This window comes from Hypanus sabinus, chromosome 21, assembly GCF_030144855.1.
Source record: "Hypanus sabinus isolate sHypSab1 chromosome 21, sHypSab1.hap1, whole genome shotgun sequence".
NCBI classification, from domain to species: Eukaryota; Metazoa; Chordata; class Chondrichthyes; order Myliobatiformes; family Dasyatidae; genus Hypanus; species Hypanus sabinus.
Genome location: NC_082726.1, coordinates 18,712,311 through 18,734,802, shown reverse-complemented (window position 1 = coordinate 18,734,802; position 22,492 = coordinate 18,712,311). Strand labels below are relative to the sequence as shown.

At 42.2% G+C, this 22,492-nt stretch overlaps 1 protein-coding gene across 6 annotated transcripts in view; it reads right to left on the bottom strand.

Moving 5' to 3' along the window:
* The window catches only part of LOC132378833 (cytoplasmic polyadenylation element-binding protein 1-like), a 98,570-nt gene extending 78,115 nt beyond the window's left edge, over positions 1–20,455 (bottom strand). For 2 of the 6 annotated variants that reach the window (XM_059946078.1, XM_059946079.1), the window contains exons 1-2: positions 20,008–20,054; positions 19,668–19,851 (exon numbers count right to left, since the gene is read on the bottom strand). In XM_059946078.1, the coding sequence (XP_059802061.1) occupies positions 19,668–19,851; positions 20,008–20,049 (226 nt within the window). In that variant the 5' untranslated portion in view covers positions 20,050–20,054. Of the gene's footprint in view, positions 1–19,667; positions 19,852–19,911; positions 20,055–20,364 lie in introns of those variants that run through there. The other 4 variants (XM_059946082.1, XM_059946081.1, XM_059946080.1 and 1 more) reach the window with 4 other exon arrangements.
* Positions 20,456–22,492: the final 2,037 nt, after the last annotated feature.

Here is a 22,492-nt window from a genome sequence, read left to right as displayed (position 1 = left end):
GTTCATCAGAATTGACATTTTATTTCTAATTACTTAGGAAGTAGAACATTTCATAATTGTTCAGCATTAAGATCAGCATATTAATGCAGTCTTGACATCAAGGATGATTTGCTTTACTCGTTCTATGGGTTCTGAAGGAACTGATAAGTGCTATGTAGAACCTAGACTGTCAAGAGGTGGAGTTTTGATGTTTATAGAGCAAGTTGTACAGGAGGCAGTGCAATCTTCTTTACTGAGCTGCACCATTTTCTCCTGCAAAGGCTCTCCCTATCTACCGATGTCCTTTCACCACCAAGGGAAGAATGACAGATTCCATTGAGGAGAGGGCACATTTTCCAGGAATGGCATAATTGTGACTAGTTACATCATGTCTGATATGGGAATTCAAATACATAGGAATGTGAGCTACAAGGAATAGGGGACTTTTCTCCAAACACATTGTGGGTATACCCCTCCCACCATTGCTGGTATCCACAGAAGCATGTCTCAAGGCAACAAAATATTCCCGCCACCCAAACCATGCCGTGTTTCCACAGCTATCAATGGAAAGCAGGCATAAAAGCCTGAAATTCCACACCACCATGTTCAAGAACAGCTACTTCCTTCAACCATTCAGTTGTTGAATCAACTAGAAAAACCCTAATCACTGTGATTTAGGGAGACTGAACACTGAACTAGAGTGACTTTGTAAAGTGTACGATTTATTTTTCTTGTAAATATTGCTTATGATACTATGTTCCTGTGATCCTGCATCATTTCATTGCATCTATACACACTTGAAACAACAAACATGAATATCCTTCAAACCTCCTGGTATTTCTGCCACATTAATGTGCTGAAGTCTTGACAGAAATACAAAACTCACTCACCCAGAGGTGGTCAAGTAATTGAGGTTCCAATTTAGGAGAAGCTTAAAAGATGGACTTCCTCTGTAGATGATTGAAGATTAACATCGGCAGTACCTCAGGAGTTTTTAAGATGTCTTCTGGTAGATAACTCGTGTATACATAGAAAGGGATTACTGCTGCCTGGTACCCATGTGTTGCAATCCAGGTTGAGATCTTAATTTTCAAATACTTAAGACAGCAAAAGGCTGATTGCCACCCTGAAAGCAGCAATTTCTTCACTGGTGACTCCAAAGGTATCAAAAGGCTAGCCAAACATCTAATAATCATTCTCATATGCTTCAGTGAATTGAGTTAATAACCTGAATGTTCAGCTACAAATGCATACATGCCATCTATATATGTCACAGTCAAACCAATACTTTTTCTGGGGGGGGGGGGGGAGAAGAAGAGACAGATCAGATAGTTTCATATTATCAATTTAGGAATATCTTCCTCTCTACTTTCAAATCTTGAATGGTCCATAAACAGGTCCAACCACACTTTCCGCACTTTAATACATTTTCATTGTAATTTACTGTAATGTATTGAATTGTACTGCTGCTGTAAAACAAATGTCACAACTGTCAGTGATATTAAATCAGATTCTGATCATATAGATTAGCTCTGATCCAGAACAAAAATTGAAGCAAGGTGCAATATGGTTGCCAGAAAGATTGGGGCGTGTGTGCGTGTGCGGGGGGTGGGGGGGGAGGGAAGAAGAGGAAGAGAGGAGAAGAGATGAATGTCAAAGGTACAAGCCAAGTTTCTTGCTAGTGTGGACAAATTTAGATACCCTAGTATCTAGCAGCCCCTTTCCCATTGAGTTAAAGCTTGAAGTGTTTAACTTGCTGTACAAGACCATGCTCATTGTGCCTTTAAATGAACAGAACTAACAATGCAATGCAGAATGCAACTTTGGCCACCTGTTGTTATCAAGGATAACTCTTGCAATCCCTAACCCATACAATCTTAAGGCCATACATACTGTATTTAAGAACCCTTAGCTCGGCTTCACTTCCTAGATACAAGATGAGTATGAATACATCTTTAAAGTTCAGTCATGATCTGAATTTCAACAAGCTTCTTAAATCAAAAGAATTTTTTTTCCCCCTATGTCAAATACTTTAAACTTGGTCTGGAGTGGCAAGGACGGACAAGTTTATTTTGTTGCAGTACAGCAAATATAGTCAACACCTTTTCCATAACCATATAACAATCACAGCACGGAAACAGGCCATCTCGGCCCTCCTAGTCCGTGCCGAACTCTTAATCTCACCTAGTCCCACCTACCTGCACTCAGCCCATAACCCTCCACTCCTTTCCTGTCCATATACCTATCCAATTTTACCTTAAATGACACAACTGAACTGGCCTCTACTACTTCTACAGGAAGCTCATTCCACACAGCTATCACTGAGTAAAGAAATACCCTCTTGTGTTTCCCTTAAACTTCTGCCCCCTAACTCTCAAATCATGTCCTCTCGTTTGAATCTCCCCTACTCTCAATGGAAACAGCCTATTCATGTCAACTCTATCTATCCCTCTCAAAATTTTTAAATACCGCGATCAAATCCCCCCTCAACCTTCTACGCTCCAATGAATAGAGATCTAACTTGTTCAACCTTTCTCTGTAACCTAAGTGCTGAAACCCAGGTAACATCCTAGTAAATAGTCTCTGCATTCTAATTTATTGATATTTTTCCTATAATTTGGTGACCAGAACTGCACACAATATTCCAAATCTGGCCTTACCAATGCCTTGTACAATTTTAACATTACATCCCAACTTCTGTACTCAATGCTTTGATTTATAAAGGCCAGCGTTCCAAAAGCCTTCTTCACCACCCTATCTACATGAGACTCCACCTTCAGGGAACTATGCACTGTTATTCCTAGATCTCTGTTCCTCTGCATTCCTCAATGCCCTACCATTTACCCTGTATGTTCTATTTGGATTATTCCTGCCACAATGTAGAACCTCACACTTCTCAGCATTAAACTCCATCTGCCAACATTCAGCCCATTCTTCTAACCAGCATAAATCTCCCTGCAAGCTTTGAAAACACACCTCATTATCCACAACACCTCCTACCTTAGTATCATCAGCATACTTACTAATCCAATTTACCATCCCATCATCCAGATTATTTATGTATATTACAAACATTGGGCCCAAAACAGATCCCTGAGGCACCCCGCTAGTCACCGACCTCCATCCCGATAAACAATTATCCACCACTACTCTCTGGCATCTCCCATCTAGCCACTGTTGAATCCATTTTATTACTCCAGCATTAATACCCAACAACTGAACCTTCTTAACTAACCTTCCATGTGGAACTTTGTCAAAGGCTTTGTTGAAGTCCATATAGACTACATCCACTGCCTTACCCTCATCAACATTCCTCGTAACTTCTTCAAAAAAATTCAATAACGTTTGTCAAACATGACCTTCCACGCACAAATCCATTCTGGCTACTCCTAATCAGATCCTGTCTATCCAGATAATTATTAATACTATCTCTAAGAATATTTTCCATTAATTTATGATGTCAAACTGACAGGTCTATAATTGCTAGGCTTACTTCTAGAACCCTTTTTAAACAATGGAACCACATGAGCAATATGCCAATCCTCCAGCACAATCCCCGTTTCTAATGACATCTTAAAGATCTCCGTCAGAGCTCCTGCTATTTCTACACAAACTTCCCTCAAGGTCCTTTCCTTCCAGAAGATTGTCTCCATCCTCTAACTTTCATTCTTGGCTTTGGAATGTTTGCATTATAGGTTGCCTTGATAATGAAGAATACACACACAGAAAAGGACAGATGATTGGATCAGCAGCACTCATTCCACCTACATTCTCTATATGCTTTCTGTACTGTCCACATACCATAGTTGTTGATTAGAACAAAACTGTCCATGTTCAAAGACTGTGCTCGTATGCATGCACCAATAAACTCCATTAAGGTTAATATCCATGCATATACATTAAAAACCTTAAAAATGCAAATCAAGTTTTATCACATACATTTTGGTAAATTAGAAATTTCATTAGAATCAAGCTGAACCTGCTACTTCAAATTAATTACCATCACAGATCAATTTCACTACCAGGACAAGTGCTAAACAATACCTTAAGTGCAATTAAGCCAAAATAGTTACCAACTTTAGCTAGACAAATCATACTCAAATTGAATGCTTACAAAATGTTGCGACCAAAATAATTTGACCAAATCGAACCAAGTGGAGTGCAAAGTATTAAATGAAACTTTAAACTCCAGAAACATGCCCACTTATTGTTAACAAATAAAAGGTGAGTTAGCTTTTATTTAATATGATAGTGATTTAAAGGGAAGTTTGAAATGAGTTCTGAATAGTCTTATGCCAGTTTTGCAAAGTTACTGTTGTCCGGTTTTCACATCTAAGCTCTGATTTACCCACAAGTACAGCAAGATAGGTTGACAGTCTTCAAGTGTTTAAACCCACAATTAAGCTCTGAAAGCTGTGGAGATACAAATACCTATTGGAAATAGTTGCAGGATTCCAGAGCGATCTTAATTGACAAGTTATAGTTTTGGCTCAACGGTGGTAACCCAAATTCAAAAGACTGCACAGCCAAATGTCAGTGCAAATGCAGTCTTTTAAGGCGTTAAAATGTTGCACTGAAACTGTTCCCTTCAGTGGCTGGCCTGCATTGCCAATCTCGATAATTCTGTAGGGATGATCTAGTACTTCTTAATAATTGCCACTTTAATTCTCCATTATATTCTGATCCATTTGTTTGACCTCTTGCCCTGTTACAAGCCCCACAGGAACAAGGAATATTTCCATCTGACCAAGTTGCAGCCTTCTGAAGTCCCATCAAATTTATCAGCTTATGACAACTTCCGGTATCAGAACTGTCCATTTCTGCAAGTCATTCAGTGATATGATTGAATTTTCCCATAAGAAATGTGGAATCTGCTAGCCATGCCTCAATTTATTAAGTACAATTACCATAACCACTAGCTTGATTTCACCCTATTATATACAGCCTTTGTCCTCTATCACTTAACTGGAATTTGGAGTTGCTATCTCTTGAAGATCCAAAACTATTTCTCTTCTATAGATGTAACTAAATCAAGTGTTTCCAGCATTTGCAGTTTAATTTGTAATAAAAACTGAACAGCAACTGTGAACTTCACCCAAGAATTTTCAGTGCTTAGCTTTGTCAAATTGAAATTACAACTCCTGGAAGGTAGAAATGCTAACATCCCAAATATCACAAAAGCCATTTTGTAGCCTTTAACTTTAATATGATTACAGACAGTATTAGCAATTACTTTGTGTAAATTGACAATCAACTTAAACATTTGTCAAAGAAATCAGGATGGAAGAACTCAGATACAAATGTTACATCTTGTCAACATCTCCCATGAAAAACCTAAATATGGATACTACACAAATTAAAATTTTAGATAATTTACCCATTACAAGGTCTTAAAGACAACAGTAAAGCAACTGATGAAAAGCTTTTAGGACAGTAGGCATTCACCCTGCCCCAATCATAATTATAATCATCTAATACCAGAAATGCTTTGAATCATTCTTGCAAGTACAGAATTCTAAGATTTACCACCTTCAGTGAAGAAATTTCTTCCCTTTTCTAAGTGGCCTAGCTTTTGTTCTGATACTGACCACTGGTTCAAGATTGTTTCATGTATCCAGCTCATCTTTTTTTAAAAACTTAAGATCAAACAATCACCTTATCCAAAATGCTAGCAAATGCTTATTTCTCTACCCACTACTTGACCAAGCCTGCCACCATTGGAGCCAGTCCCTCAATGGCAAGCTTTTTTGACAAAACCAAAACTGTACAAAATATCCCAGATGCAGTCTCACCAAGATGGCATAACTGCAATAAGTTTTTTTAATTCTAGTATTGAAGACATCTTACAATAAAGGACAACAATGCATTTGCATTTAATTGCTTGCTGAATTTGTATTGCAGCTTTCAGGTAGTTTGTGTACAATCTCACCATTTCAAAACACTTCCACATTATGGCAAGTGATTTCCATTTATTACATTTTATTGCATCTGACATGTTCTTCATCAATTCAGCTTGGCACCATCTCCTTAAGGATTTCTATATTCTCATCACTATCTACACATTTCTAATTTTGCCAGTTCAAACCTAGAATTGCCTCATCAGCCAAATCACAACATAAAGATAAGAAACAGGAGCATGAGTAGGCCATCTGGTCCATCAAGCCTGCTCTGCCATTCACTAAAATTATAGCAGATCTGGGCATGGACTCTTCACCTACCTGCTTCCCCTCCGCCCCCATAAACCCCAATTCCCCTCCTATGCAAAAAATCTATCCAACCTTGTCTTAAACCTACTTACTGAGGTAGTCTCCACTGCTTCATTGGACACAGATTCATGCTCTCTGGAAAAAGGAGTTCATCTCCATCCTAAATTTACTCCACTGAATGTTCAGGCTACATCTCCTCATTCTAGTCTCGCCTACCAGTGGAAACAACTTTCCTGCTTCTGTCTTGTCTATCCCTTATATAAAATTCTATGGAAACATATTATAATTTCCCATAAGATCTCCTCTCATCCTTCTGAATTCTAGCGAGTAGTCTTAAGCAACTCAACCTCTCCTCAGTCTAACCTCCATCTCTGGAATCAACCTGGTGAACATCTTCTGCACCACCTCCAAAGCCAGTATATCCTTCAAGGAGACCAGAGTCACCTGCAGTACTCCAGATGTGGCCTCAGCAGTATCTTATACAATTGTAACTCAACCTCCTTGCTCTTAAATTCAATCCTTCTAGTAATGAAGGCCAACATTCCATTTGCTTTCTTGATATCCTGCTGCACCTGCAAACCAACCTTTGATTCATGCACAAGCACTCCCAAGGCCTTCTGCACAGCAGCATGCTGCAATCTTTTACCATTTAATCAGAATACAGTTTATTATCACCAGCATGTGACAGGAAATTTGTTATCTTAGCAGCAGAGTTCAATGTAATACATATGGAAAAATAAATGAGTAAATCAATTACACCATGCACATTGAATAAGATTTTAAAATGTGCAAAAAACAGAACTGTATATAAAAAGTGAAGTTGTGTCCAAGAGTTCAACATCCATTTATGAGTCGGATGACGGGGGAAGATGTTCCTGAATCACTGAGTGTGTGCATTCAGGCTTCTGTACCTTCTACCTGATGGTAACAGTGAGAAAAGGGCATGCCCTGGGTCCTTAATAATGGACGCAGCCTTTCCGAGACACCGCTCCCTGAAGATGTCCCGAGTACTTTGCAGGCTAGTACCCAAGATGGAGCAGACTAAATTTGTAACCCTCTGCAGTAGCCCCTCCATATCAGACAGTGATGCAGCCTGTCAGAATGCTCTCCATGGTACATCTATAGAAGTTTGTATTTGTTGACGTACCACATCTTTAAACTCCTAGTATAGCCATTGTCTCGCTTCTTTATAACTACATCTATATGTTGGGACCAGGTTAGATCCTCAGATCTTGACACCCAGGAACTTGAAACTGCTCATTCGCTCCACTTCTGATCCCGCTGAGGACTGGTATGCGTTCCTTTGTCTTACATCTTATTGACATTGACTTCAGGAAGGGTAAGAGCTGATTATTAAGTGCCAGGTTGTTACTGCAGCACCACTTCATTAGTTGACATATCTCAATCCTGTACCCTCTCTTCACCACCTGAGATTCTACCAGTGGTTGTATTGTCAGCAAATTTATAGTTGGTATTTGAGCTGTGCCTAGCCACACAGTCATTTGTACATAGAGTAGAGCAGCAGGCTAACCACACACCTGAGGTGTGTCAGTGTTGATCGTTAGCAAGGATACGTAATCACCAATCAGCAAGATTGTGATCTTCTGGTTAGGAAGACAAGGATCCAACTGCAGAGGGAGGTACAGAGGCCCAGGTTCTGCAACTTCTCAATCAGGACTGTGGGAATGATGGTACTAAATGCTGAGCTATAGTTGGTGAACAGCATCCTGACACAAGTGTTTGTGTTGTCCAGGTGGTCTAAAGCTGCGCAGAGAGCCACAGACATTGTGTCTGCCGTTGATCTATTGGGGCAATAGGCAAAATGATCCAATCTTCCTTTTATCCTTCCAAAGTGGATCACCTCACATTTACCAACATTGTACTCCATCTGGCGGACCCTTGCTCACTTAACCCATCTATATCTTTCTGCAGACTATCCACTGAACAAATTGCTTTTCCACTCAATTTAGTGTCATCAGCAAACTTTGATACACTACATTCAGCCCCCTCTTCCAGATGGGAAATGTACATCATGAACAGTTGTAGGCCCAGCACAGACCCCTGCAGAACACCACTGATTACTAATCAGAGTAAACACCATGTATTCCAATTCTTTATCTATGCCGATAGATCACTCCTAATTCTATGTATTATAACGGACAAGTCTTACGTGGTACCTTATCAAACACCTTCTGGAAATCCAAATAACATCCCTCTGCTTCCCTCTATCTACTGCACTTGTTACATTCTCAAACTCCAGTACATTTATCAAATAAGACTTATCCTGACTGAATCCCTGCTGTGTCTGATGGATCCATTTCTTTCCAGATGCCTCACTATTTCTTATTTAATGACATCATTAAAGATGTTAAAACTAACTGGCCTATAGTCACCTGTTTTTTGTCTATACTTTTTTTTAAAACAGTGGCTTGATATTCACCTTCTTCCAATCTGCCAGGACTTGCCCAGAGTCCAAAGAATTTTGGTAAATTATCACCAAAACCTAATCTAACCTTTCTTTCTTTCAAACTCTGACCTTTCTTTCAGTACCCTAGGATGCACTCCATCTGGACCAAGGATCTTATCTATCTTTAGGCCCACAAGTTTGCTCAGCATTACCCCTTTAGTGATAGCTATTGCATTGAGATCCTCACCTCCCATCATATCCATATCATCTTCAGCATGTTAGACATGTCCTCCTCAACAGACACAAAATAGTCATTCAAAGCCTCAGCCACTCTCATATTACCCAGCATCAATTCCCCCTTCATCCTTCAAGGGGCCTACATTCACTTTGGCCACCCTTTTCCCACTTTATTACAAAAACATCTACTATTCATTTTTATATTTTGTGCTAGTTTATTTTATTAAAAAATCTTCCCCATCTATATTGCTCGCCCAATGGTTCTTTGTTTTCCTAATCTTCCAGTTTCCCACTACTCTTAGCTATTTTGTACATCAGTTTTTAATTTGATACCTCCTTTTATTTCCTTAGTTATATACGGCTGCCTTTCACCACCTTTACAGTCCTTGCTTTTAACTAGAATATAGTTCTGCCGAGCATTGAAAAATCTTTAATCTTTCACTGCTCCTCAACTGCCCCACCATATAGCCTGTGTTCCCAGTCTACCCTATCTAACTCCTCCCTTATCCTGTTGCAGTCTCCCTTGTTTAGGCATAATACACTGGTTTTAGATCAAACTATTAAAGCCTCCATTTGTATGAGAAACTTAATCATAGTGATCTCTTTCCAAGAGGACCCTTAACTATATGATCGCTAATTTTACCTGTCTCATTAGATAGGTCCTCCTCAAGAATGCCTCAAACAACTTGATTCACCCAATGTACATGCTCAAGTCCCCCATGATAGCTACTGTTCCATTCTTACGTACCCAAGATTTCTCTGCTTATTGCCTGTGCCACTGTAATGTTATTACTCAGTGGCCTACAGACAACTCCCAGCAGTGATTTTTTTCCCTTTACTATTCATAATCTCCACCCAGATGGATTCAACATTCTGCTGCTTGGATCTTGTATCATGTCTCACTATCACCCTGATCAATTTGCTTACAAATTCCTGCTTCCTGCACCTGTGCTGAACTCATCGACTTCGATTCTGCCTCCAACTTCTACCCTGTCCACAAATTCATCTGGTCCATTTTCAGCACCTCCCTTTCTTTTCTCAGTCTCATTATCTCTAGAGACAGCAGTTCTACCAGTGTCCATTACAAATCCATAGACTCACAGCTACCTAGACTACACCGCTTCCCACCCTACTAGTAAAAACACCATCCCTTCTCTCATTTCCTGTCTCTGCCCCATTTGCTCTTTCATTCTAGAACAAAGGAGATGCCCTCCGTTTTCAAAAAAGGGACCATCAGTGCTGCCCTCATGGCATCTCTTCCATTTCACACACATCTGCTCTCACCCCATCCTCCTGCCAACCTATCAGGGGTAGGGTTCCTCTAGTCCTCACCTACCACCCAACAAGCCTCCTCATCCAGCACACAATTCTGAAACTTCACCTTCAATGGGATCCCACCACCAAGTACATCTGCCCCCACTATCTGCTTTCCAAAGGGATCACCTTACTTGACTCCCTTGTCCATTCATTCCTCCCCACTGGCAATTATCCTTGCGAGCAGAACAAGTGCTATAACTGGCCCCTACACCTCCCTCACTACCATACAGAGCCTTAAACAGTCCTTCCAGGTGAGGCAACACTTCACCTGAGTGTCTGTTGGGGTTATTACTGTTCAGTGCTTCTAGTATGGCTTCCTGTACATCAGTGAAACTCCACATAGATTGGGAGACAACTTCACAGAACAACAATGCTTCACCCACCAGAACAAGCAGAATCTCCCAGTGGCCACCCATTTTAATTCTACTTCCCATTCCAATAGGTACATCCACAGCCTCCTCCACTGTTGTGAGGGGGCCACACTTAGGTTGGAGGAATACCCAATGGCATGAACACAAATTTCTTAAATTTCCAGTAATGTCCACCACCCCCCATATCATCTCACCAATCAGTTTCCTAGCTCTTTACTACATCCCACCCCCTCCCAGGTTTCACCTATCACCTGGTGGTTCCCTCCCCTCCCACCTTTTAAAATCTACTCAGCTTTCTTTCTCTAGTCTTGCAGAAGGGTTAACCCTGAAATGTCAGTTGCACTCCCCCATGCAGTACACTGGCCACCAATAAAAATGTTAATCTCCAACATGGAGATTGCATAACATGGGCTCCTTTGCATAGTGTCAGCTGCATTGAGTTTAGTCAAGGTACCCAAGTAAATTGCAGACAAAACCTAGCATAACCAATTCTAAAATGAAGTGATTAAAATACTGTAGCTCAAATATCTCCATTCTAAGATGCAGTGTATTTGAAACTTGATACAAAATGCAGTCCAAATTGTCCAATAAAGCTGGACAAGTGACAAGGCAGCAAAAGCAATACTACATTCAACTATGTACAATAGCTGAAATGCAATCATGACAGATTTAATGTCTAGTAATAGCTTAAAATAAGGATTTTTTTTAACCTGCATGGTTTCAAGGTTAGTCAGTCTGAAATGTTTACTGTAAGACAGTATAAGATGTGTAAATGGCTTCAGTCATTCACATTTGTGAACCCTTCTGCAAGAAATGTAGCCTCAGCTTCAATAGTGATTGTGGGGGGGGGGGGGGGGGGGGGGACATTTTTCAAAATGGCCATTCAAACCATCTTTTCCCAGCTCAGCAATTCCACATTTACCTAAACCATGCTCACATATGCCTTTTTAAAACTTCCCTTAGTTAATTCTCCCTACAAAACCATAATTTATCACATTATTGCCAGCACTGAGTCTGGTACCAACCCCAAACACAATACAATACCAACCAATTTACAAGACAATTATGCAGACAGCCATGAGCAATCAAAAAACAGAACCGTCACATGCATAAACAAAACTCAATGTGAACATTTAAACGGACTTAATCAGAGAGCAGGAAAGATCATTTAATGGATGTTCTTCAGGGACAGTTAGGGTATTAATTGGACCGAGCCAGCACGGATTTACCAAGGGTAAATCATGCTTGACTAATCTGTTGGGAGTTTTGAGGATGTAACCAGGATGTTAGATGGGGGAGATCCAGTGGATGTAGTGTACCTTGATTTTCAGAAGGCATTTGATAAGGTCCCATATAGGAGATTGGTGGGTAAAATCAAAGCTCAGGGCATCGGGGGGAAGACATTGACATGGATAGAAAACTATTTGGCAGATAGAAAGCAAAGGGTAGCAGTGAATGGGTGTTTCTCGGAATGGTAGGTGGTGACTAGTGCCACAGGACTCGGTATTAGGACCACAGCTGTTTACAATTTACGTCAACAATTTGGATGAAGGTATTGAAAATAACATCAGCAAACATCTGAACGGTGTAGAGTTAGGTAAGGGAGACATACAAAGATCTAGGAGTCCTTGTTCATCAGTCACTGAAGGTGAATAAGCAAGTGCAGCGGGCAGTGAAGGCGGCTAATGGAATGTTGACCTTTATTACAAAGGGAATTGAGTACAAGAGCAAGGAAATCCTCTTGCAATTGTACAGAGCCCTGGTGAGACCACACCTGGAATATTGTGTACAGTTTTGGTCTCCAGTGTTAAGGACATCCTGGCTGTAGAGGAAGTGCAGCATAGATTCACGAGGTTAATTCCTGGGATGTCTGGACTGTCTTACACAGATAGGTTAGAGAGACTGGGCTTGTATACGCTGGAATTAAGGAGATTGAGGGGATCTGATTGAAACATAAGATTATTAAGTGATTGGACAAGATAAAGGCAGGAAATATGTTCCAGATGCTGGAAGAGTCCAGTACCAGAGGGCATGGTTTGAGAATAAGGGGTAGGTCATTTAGGACAGAGTTAAGGAAAAACTTCTCCCAGAGAGAAGTGGAGGTCTGGAATGCACTGCCTTGGAAGGTAGTGGAGGCCAGTTCTCTGGATGCTTTCAAGAAGGAGCTAGATAGGTATCTTATGGATAGGGGAATCAAGGGATATGGGGACAAGGCAGGAACAGAGTATTGATAGTAGTTGATCAGCCATGATCTCAAAATGGCAGTGCAGTCTCAAAATGGCAGTGCAGGCTCAAAGGGCCAAATGGTCTACTTCTGCACCTATTGTCTATTACATTGAGTGAGTTTTGTTGGGAAGCTGGATAGCTACAGGAAGGAAGCTTTGGAGGTGACATGTAATGCTGGTGGTGATGAACTTGCAGTGTCTCCCTATTGGCAATTTGATAACAGCTAGGATAGAAGAGTCAAGCAGCATTTTTTTTTCCCCAGCTCTTTTCTTCATTCTGGCAATGAAGTAGTCTCAATGTCAGTAGTTGATAGCCAATGATCTTCTCTGCTGAGTGGACTATTCTCTGCAACCCGTACTTGGGAGAGGAAGGAGACTCTGGGAAACCAAGCAATGATAGAGCTGGTCAAAACATGAGCAGAGTAAAAATTCATCATGATACACCGAGATACTAGTTTCCAAGCTGGTGAAGAAAGAACAATCTTTGCTACACTTTCCTAGTGATGAACACAACACGCTTGACCCATTTCAATGCACTGGTAATGGTAGTCCCCAAGAATTTGAACAACTCAACCCCAAACACAGACTGAACAACAGGACAGGTAGGGGTTGTCAGAAGTGAATCTCTACTTCTGAGAGCAGGTCACAGCATTAGAGATTAAACTAACTTGTCATGTCATTCACAAACTTTAGAATTTTTAATGTATTGTCTGTGGAGATAGTCATTTCTATAAAGTGAGAACAGGAGGGCTAAAAGAATAGATCTGGGGGAAAGAGCCTGTGCTTACAGACATTGGATCAGACACATACGAGCCCAGCCTTACGTACTGCTTCCTTCCTGTCAGGAAATTTAATCCACTAACAGATACTATAAGGCACAGTTAACAAAGTTTGCTGTGGTGCAACTCCAGAACAAGTGTTGAGAGTAGAGTTAAAAATCCACAAGCGAGATTGCCACAGGTGTTGGGGAAGATGGGGCTCACTAGAAAGATTTGATACAGAGCAGTTTTAATTTTAACCAAAATCTGTAGGTCACAAAATATCCTAAGATTCTGACCCTGGTTTCCACATGGCCAAGGTATTGCCCATCAATACCTTTAATCTTCAAGTTTGATCATCAATTCTTCTCCAAAACTCATTTTACATCTCGTTTTTGGATATCACAAATTACTAAGGGTATCCTAGAGGCAAAATTATTTGCGAATTCTAGAGTACGGAAATTCTCAGCCGAAAGGCAGGGCAATTGAAATAAAGCCACCAAAAGGAATAATGTAGCAGAACACGAGAGCAGAGGAAATTGCACAGGATTAAAATACGAAAACAGGATTAGAAAATGAGAATCTTAATGATGGCTTGACAGACCACAGGTAATGACTACATTGCACCAGTGACCAACACAACTAATGGCAATGTCCTGCAGACAGATCATGAAATACATTTAAATATATTTCTACTACTAATTTGTGCACAACTTGAGCCATTTAATAATTGATTTTAGGTTGACTGAGCAATCCGGTGGTTTTGGTATCTCAGAGGGAATTGGGCATGGTTAAGAACAGTGTTTCTACTGGCAGATCTGCGAACAAATAACCTGCTCCAATTCTTGACCAACTCACCGATTAAAGCACTGAGCGAGATTGAAATAGAGGATGAGAATGGAAGGCAGGTGGGTATAGTGTTGTATGCCTGTGTTTGACTAGTATATCTCCCTTCCTGCTGCAGGAAGATGCAGAAGTCTTGGGTAACATTTGGTCAGTGCAGTTTCTGGATTGGACTCTTTATATAAAAAAAAAGAAAAATGCAATTCATGTTACTTTTTTTCTAATTACTCATTGCTATTTTACACTATTTCGTTCAGGGCAGGCTGGCTTTATGGCCTGTAGTCATTGAACAACAGCACTAAATTTGATTGAACAATCCTGGACTGTTTCTAGGACTCTTCAGTTTGATGTTTAATACCATGATATTTGCTCATTTTACACCATCTGTAAAAATTTTTTTGCATATTGGGTGCTTGATGTTTTCTTTGAAAGTGTTCCATGGTACTTGTTTCATGTTTGTCTGCAGGAAGATGAATCTCAGGATTATACTGAATACACAACTGGATAATAAATATACTTTAAACTTTGACCTGGGTGCCAGTGGTGTAGTGATTAGTGCAGGGGTCACCAACCTTTTTTGCACCATGGACCAGTTTAATAGACAGTATTCTTGCGGACTGGCCGACAGGGATGGGGAGGTGGTCGTGGGGTGTTAATCACAACCAGAAAATAGAACCTATATTATAGGTGATAAAGTCAACTATAAGTCACATAAGTGGCTAATACACTCAATTTCATTTCAAAAAGAGTTAACACATCAAATATTAAACATTTAATATTAAACAGACAATGCATATTTTCCTCGCACAAATATAAACAAGTCAATTATAACTCACTTATAAATAAATGCATAGTAAGATTTTAAGTAACGTTTGGATCTTAAACAGCGCATATTTTCCTCGTATGAACATACAAAATCATTACAACACACCAGAGGACAAAGTAAGGGCAGGAGGTCCCTGCACCGTGGTCACGGCAGTCGCAGTCCGGAGAGAGCGACCGACCGAGGAGTGTAACAGGGCGTGTGCCCACCCTCCTTGCAGGTAAATAGGACCTATCAGCCGACAGAAGTTTGGCTCGAGGGACAACTTTCAGTAAATCGCAGTGAGGTAGTTGCTCTGCTACTTTATGAAACCCTGAGCCTGAATTAAGTTGTCTGCAAATATTTTAGCACTGGGTTCCCCATGAACCTTTGGGGCTCTAAACCTGTTTAGCACTCATCTGTCCCAACAGCCCATGGCTACACCCACCTTTTTGTTGGCTTTGCGCAACAGTCCATGTTCCAAGTCTATATGGGTATCCGTCCCCCTTTTCCTTCGCTAATTGACAACTGCATTGGCGCTGCCTCCTGCACGCATGCTGAGCTCGCTGACTTCATTGACTTGGCTTCCAACTTTCACCCCGTCCTCAAATTTACCTAGTCCATTTCTGACACCTCCCTCCACTTTTTTGATCTTTCTGTCTCCATCTCTGGAGATGGCTTATCTACTGACGTCTACTATAAGCCTACAGACTCTCACAGCTACCTGGACTATTCCTCTTCCCACCCTGTCCCTTGCAAAAATGCTATCCCCTTCTCACAATTCCTCTGTCTCCGCCACATCTGCTCTCAGGATAAGGCTTTTCATTCCAGGACAAAGATGTCTTCCTTTTTTTTTAAAAAAAAGGGGCTTCCCTTCTTCCACCATCAACTGTGCTCTCAAATGCATCTCTCCCATTTCCAGCACATCTGCCCTCACTCCATCTGCCCACCACCCCACTCTTAGGGTTCCTCTTGTCCTCACCTACCACCACCAGCCTCCAGGTCCAACATATAATTCTCCGTAACTTTCACCACCTCCAATGGGATCCCACTACCAAGCACATCTTCCCCCCCGCTTCTGCTTTCCGCAGGGATCGCTCACTACACAACTCCCTTGTCCACTCGTCCCCCCCATCCCTTCCCACCAATTTCCCTCCTGGCGCTTATCCTTGTAAACGGAACAAGTGCTACACCTGCCCTTACACTTGCTCCCTCACCACCATTCAGGGCCCCAGAAAGTCCTTCCAGGTGAGGCGACACTTCACCTGTGAGTCAGCTGGTGTGGTATACTGCATCCAGTGCTCCCGGTGTGGCCTTTTATATACTGGTGAGACCCAACGCAGACTGGGAGACCGTTTCGCTGAACACCTACGCTCAGTCAGCCAGAAAAAACAGGATCTCCCAGTGGCCACACATTTTAATTCCACGTCCCATTCCCATGTCTATCCATGGCCTCCTCTACTGGCAAGATGAATCCAAACTCAGGTTGGAGAAACACCCTATATACCGGCTAGGTAGCCTCCAACCTGATGGCATGAACATTGACTTCTCTAAATTCCGTTAATGCCCTCCTACCCTTCTTACCCCATTCCTGACATTTAGGTTTTTTCCCCTCTGCCCATCACTCTGCCTGTTCTCCATCTCCCTCTGGTGCTCCCCCACCCCCCACCCCTTTCTTCCGAGGCCTCCCGTCCCATGATCCTATCCCTTCTCCAGCTCTGTATCATTTTTGCCAATCACCTTTCCAGCTCTTAGCTTCATCCCACCCCCTCTGGTCTTCTCCTATCATTTTGCATTTCCCCCTCCCCCCACTACTTTCAAATCTTAGTATCTCTCCTTTGTTAGTCCTGACGAAGGGTCTCAGCCCGAATTGTCGACAGTTCTTCTCCTTATAGATGCTGCTGGCCTGCTGTGTTCCACTTTGTAGGGAACAGTTTTCACTTTGATATGAACAAGTCTTTTTCTGTTGATCAGTATCAGAAAAGCCAGATTAAATCCTGTGATTCAGTGTAAACCACTTCCAATGGGGCTGAATATCTTAAATGCACTGTAGTCATTGTTCTGCAAGCACTTGGGAAACCTTTAACACACTGGAATGGATACATATAACCATTGTTAAAGAGGGCAACACACCATTCAGACATGTCTGCCATGATCCAACTGATCTTCTACCTTTCCTTGCATTAATTGCAATTTCCTTGGGTCACCATTACCAAAACACCCAATTGTCCTGAATACACTCAGGGTTAGTGAAATCCAAAGAATTGAGAAATAAAAAGGAAATTTCTCTCATCTCAAGTGGCCAACTCCTGAGATTTGGCCTAGTCCTAAACAAATTAGTCAATACTAACTAGCTCCACATTAATGTCACTATTCTCAGCAAAGTACAAGTTAGACCACCTCATTTTAACTCTAGAACAGGGATTCCTAACTTTTTATGTCATAGAGCCTTACCATTAACTGATAGGTTTGTGACCCCAGGTTGGGAAAACTTGTTCTGGAATATAGCCCCAATATTAGTCTCTTAATTTACCTATTAACCTAGTGAGCCTTCACTGCACATCAATTTTCACAACCACTTGAGACATTTGTACAATATTTCAGATATGGTCTCACAAGGGACTTTTATACCAGAGTTAAGACATCTCTTGTACTCAAATCCTTTAGCAATAAAAAGCAGCTTTTATCTTATTCTTAGCAATATCAACATTAATTTGTTAAAGACCACAAGACCTTAAGACATAGGAGCAAAGTAGGCCATTTGGCCCATCAAGTCTGCTCCATCATTCAATCAAAACTGATCCAATTCTTCCAGTCATCCCCACTCCCCTGCTTTCACCCCATACCCTCTGATGCCCTGGCTAATTAAGAACCTATCTATCTCTGCCTTAAATACACCCAATGACGGCCTCCACAATTGCTCGTGGCAACAAGTTCCACAGATTTACCACCCTCTGACTAAAGTAATCTCTTCTCATCTCAGTTCTAAAAGGATGTCCTTCAATCCTGAAGTTGTGACCTCTTGTCCTAGACTCCCCTACCATGGAAAATAACCTTGCCTTATCTAATCTGTTCATTTTAACATTCAGAATGTTTCTATGAGATCCCCTCTCATTCTCCTGATCTCCAGGGAACACAACCCATGAGCTGCTAAACGTTCCTGATACTGTAACCTTTTCATTCCTGGAATCATTCTTGTGAATCTTCTCTGAACCCTCTCCAATGTCAGAATATCCTTTCTAAAATAAAGAGGCCAAAACTGCACACAACGCTCCAAGTGTGGTCTCACTAGTGCCTTATAGAGCCTCAACATCACATCCCTGCTCTTATATTCTATAACTCTGGAAATGAATGCCAACATTGCATTTGCCTTCAACAACTTTCCAACCACTGATGTCAGGCTAACAGGTCTATAGTTGCCTCTCTGCTGCCTCCCACCCTTCTTAAATAGCAGAGTAAGATCTACAATTTTCAAGTCATCCGGTACAATGCCAGAATCTTGATTCTTGGAAGATCATCGTTGATGCCTCCACAGTCTCTCCAGCTACTTCCTTCAGAACCCAAGGGTGCATTCCATCAGGTCCAGAAGATTTACCCACCCTCAGACCGTTAAGCTTCCTGAGCACCTTCTTGGTCATAATTTTACTGCACGAACTTCACTTCCCTGACATTCTTGAATGTCTGGTATTTTATGGACATCTTCCACTGAAGACTGATGCAAAATACACATTTGGTTACTCTGTTATCTCTGCATCTCTCATTACAATATCTCCAGCATCCTTTTCTATTGGCCCTATATCTACCTTCTATTATTACCCTATATATACTTAAAAGTTTTGTATCTTCTTTGATATTAGTCACCAGCTTCCTCTCATAATTCATCTTAATTCTCATAATTACTAAAGGAAGCAAAATCCAGATATTTTATTGGCAATTAATGTTATTTGTTAGTTACAGAAATAAAACTCATTTCCCAGCTACCTGCAATACCATCCTCAACAACTGAAAAGCAAGTTTTATTACACGAGAATAGCAAATTCAAGTAGCAGAACTGAATCAGAAGTATATTGCAAAATAAAATGCCTAATTAACATGCATATACCTTTTTCTAGACTAGAAAGGAAAGCTTTGACCTTTCAAAATACATTGGTAGTCTCATCTCCACCTCTTACAATACAATAACCCAACCCACAAGATTATGTGCACAAATTCTGGATTATCCTTAATTTCAAGCATCCAAAATTGCTACACACAAAATGCTGGTGGAACACACAGGACCCCAGCTTAAATTCAGTCAGTCACTAAACAGACATCCTTTAAAACTTACCTCTGACCAAATTTAGTCAACTTTGCAGACACTTATAATCCAGTAAAGCTCCTAATGACATTAAATAAAGCACTAGAATACAGCATATTAAGTGCATCAAAGCCCGAGATACGCCAGCCGACAAAAACTACTTCAAAGAATCACCATGAACCAAGCAAAAAATGTTTGCCAACATCACTCCCGCAAGTACATTACCTCCCACAGTCTCCCTGCGACCCTTGGTGATAGGAGTTGTGCAGACTCCTGAGAAGTCCAACGAGTTGTCTAACATTGCGTTTATTCTGCGGAAGATGTCAGCATTACTGCAGGTGGACAAGGCTGGTGTTTCTGTAGAGCGGGGCACATCCCAGCAATCCTGCCCCCTGCCACTCTCGTTGTTCTGAAAGATATCAAGTTATTAGAAAGCCACTTTCGCAATTTCACATTCAAATTAAGTTACCTCTACCACACACTTCATGAAATGTCCCGCGAACGAAGGAGCGCGGTGGTATGAGGGTCTGCACTGAGCCCCGCTGGGGTGGTAGGCCGTCCAAACCTGCAAGGTCTCAAGATGACCGGGGTGGGCCTCATCACGCATGCGCATATGGTTGCACCGCACGGTCCCACCGCCGGGAGGCGCGCGTTCCCACTCGCCTAGCATGAGGGGGCGGGGCGGGACACGACACCGCTCCCCCCTCCCCACACAGGCGCCCAGGGGCCTCGACACTGCCAGCTCGCTGCGCGCCGAGCCCATCAGCCCGCCTCAGTGCTCCTTCCCCTCATAATGGGGATTCTCCCACCCCGGCCTCTATCTTTATCCACCGTCATTCGCCTCGCATTTGCCTTCTCCGCCAGCGGGGCTCGTTGCCGTTATTCGGGCACTTACGGGGCCCTGCCTCACATCCCGCCCTACCTGCGCTGCCGAACCCCAGCTCCGACTCGGGCAACCCACCGATTCTCCCACGCGCTCGAACCCTCTTCGGCCGCCAATCCCCAACCGCAGCCATTGCCCCGCCTTCACGACGTCCAAATCGACTGCAGAAGAAGGGGTGCTCGGATTTGAAAGGTCACCAGCGGAGGCCATAATTACAATAACAAAAGCTCCGTTCCCTTTTATTATTAAGTAACAGATTTTAAAATGTTACCAGTACCCCACCATTGGGACATGCGGCGGTACTTAAACAGAGTAGCATCTCACTCGGCCACCTTTCTACCCCTCCCGCACTTGCCGTTGCCCGCTGAGGAGCGCTGGTAAACAAACGCACGTGGCACGGCACGCGCCGCCCCTTCTCCCGCTCCACGTGCAGGCGGAGGCGGGAGCGAGAGCGAGAGCGAGAGCGAGCGGACCCCGGGCGGCAGACAGGCGGATGCTCTGGCTGGACTAAACCCTGCTGCAGAGCCTTTCACGGGCAGCCACTCCAACTATGGAGCAAGCAACGCTCTTCTTGCACCGTGCATCCCCAGCAAACGAGAGTCGTGAAGAACAAACGATTCTGGGTCATGTTCGATTTCTGCAACGCCTTTTTTTCCGGAACGGTGCCAAGATTCTTGCATACATCTTCACTACCTAGTTGAAGCACACGTGTGCATGGTACTTCAAGTTCAGTTCCAATACATGGGTTTCCAAAAATAAAAATGCAGTACTCCTTTCACTTTGGGCAGCAATATAAATTAAACAAATTATTTTAAACACATCTTAATGTGTCACTGATAAGTAAACCATACACAGGCGTCGCATTTAGTCCTTACGCCAAGAGGTTTGAAAGTTAAATGCAGACAATCGACTGCAAAGCTCAATAGAAGACAAGTGCAATAATTACCGGTACTGTACCAGCACGGAAACATTTTAATAAGCTTGAGGCCGCTCCCCGGTCTAGAGTCGCTTCTGTGTTGCTAACACAACCTTCCACGGGAGAAAAGGGGAACAATACAAATTCCGTAGGTCATCACCATTCTACATTTGGGATGGTTAAAGAAACCGCATCCAAGGTCGGTAACAAAACGATAATACATGCAAGCAGTAAAATATTGCGACACTTTTTAACGGTGCCCCGAAAGTTGGAATCACCCTGTAAATGCACCCTGGTTCCATCTCGACATTGAATTAGAGCACGAAAAAAGCTATTATTGTAAAATTATTCGTTCCCGTTGCCATTGATATTCCTCACTCTTATCAGCAACCCCCAGCCGGACTGTCGTGCAAGCTCTTGTTACTGTCGTGACGCACTCTTGGTGCATTCCCTCCCTCTGTCTCTCTCTCCTCCTTGTAACAATTTTCCTTACCAGCGAAAAAGCCATGGTCACCTTCCCGACCGGAGCACTCGCCACAATAAAACGGAAAATGAAATTTGCACCACAGCGACTAGCAATGGGATGAAAATAGATCTTTAAAATAAATCAAGACGTTTTGCAACAACGCTCATCGCCCAACGCCCCCTATTTATGTCATTGGCGGCTTTCCGTCCTAACCCGTTGCCAGATGATGCACATTGGAAACACCTGATCTCTCTTGTCTACACCAGGTTTTGGCAATTTTCCTGACTTCCTCCCCCTGCCCCGGCAGGGGTCAGTGGCTCAGTCTGCAGAGTAAATACAGGAGAGGGAGGTGTGACAAGAACAAAGAGGAAAATAGGGCAGGCAGATTTTGCAACGGAGAAAAGGGATTGTAGGGGGGAAATTAAAGGCAAAATATGAGGGGGTGGGGCTTTTAGGTGTCTGAAGGGGTACTGAAGAATATGGTCAAAGGGGAGGTTTCACATTGTGAAGTAAATGTAATGCAGGGGGTAAAGGAAGTTATGAGGATTGAGTAGAAGAGTACAGAGTTGTAAGGAGAATGTGAGGGAAAGGGCTTTATAAATGTTGGGGAATTATAGAATATGGGGATGGGGCAAGAGGGTTATATGCAGGATATAGGTCGAGTAAGAGTATGGGAAAGTGATGTAGGCATAAATGATGAAAGTATTTGGGACCATCTGGGGAGGAATGGGAGGAAGGTATTGGGAGAGTATGGTGCAACGGGTGAAAATAAATGGAGAAAAGTA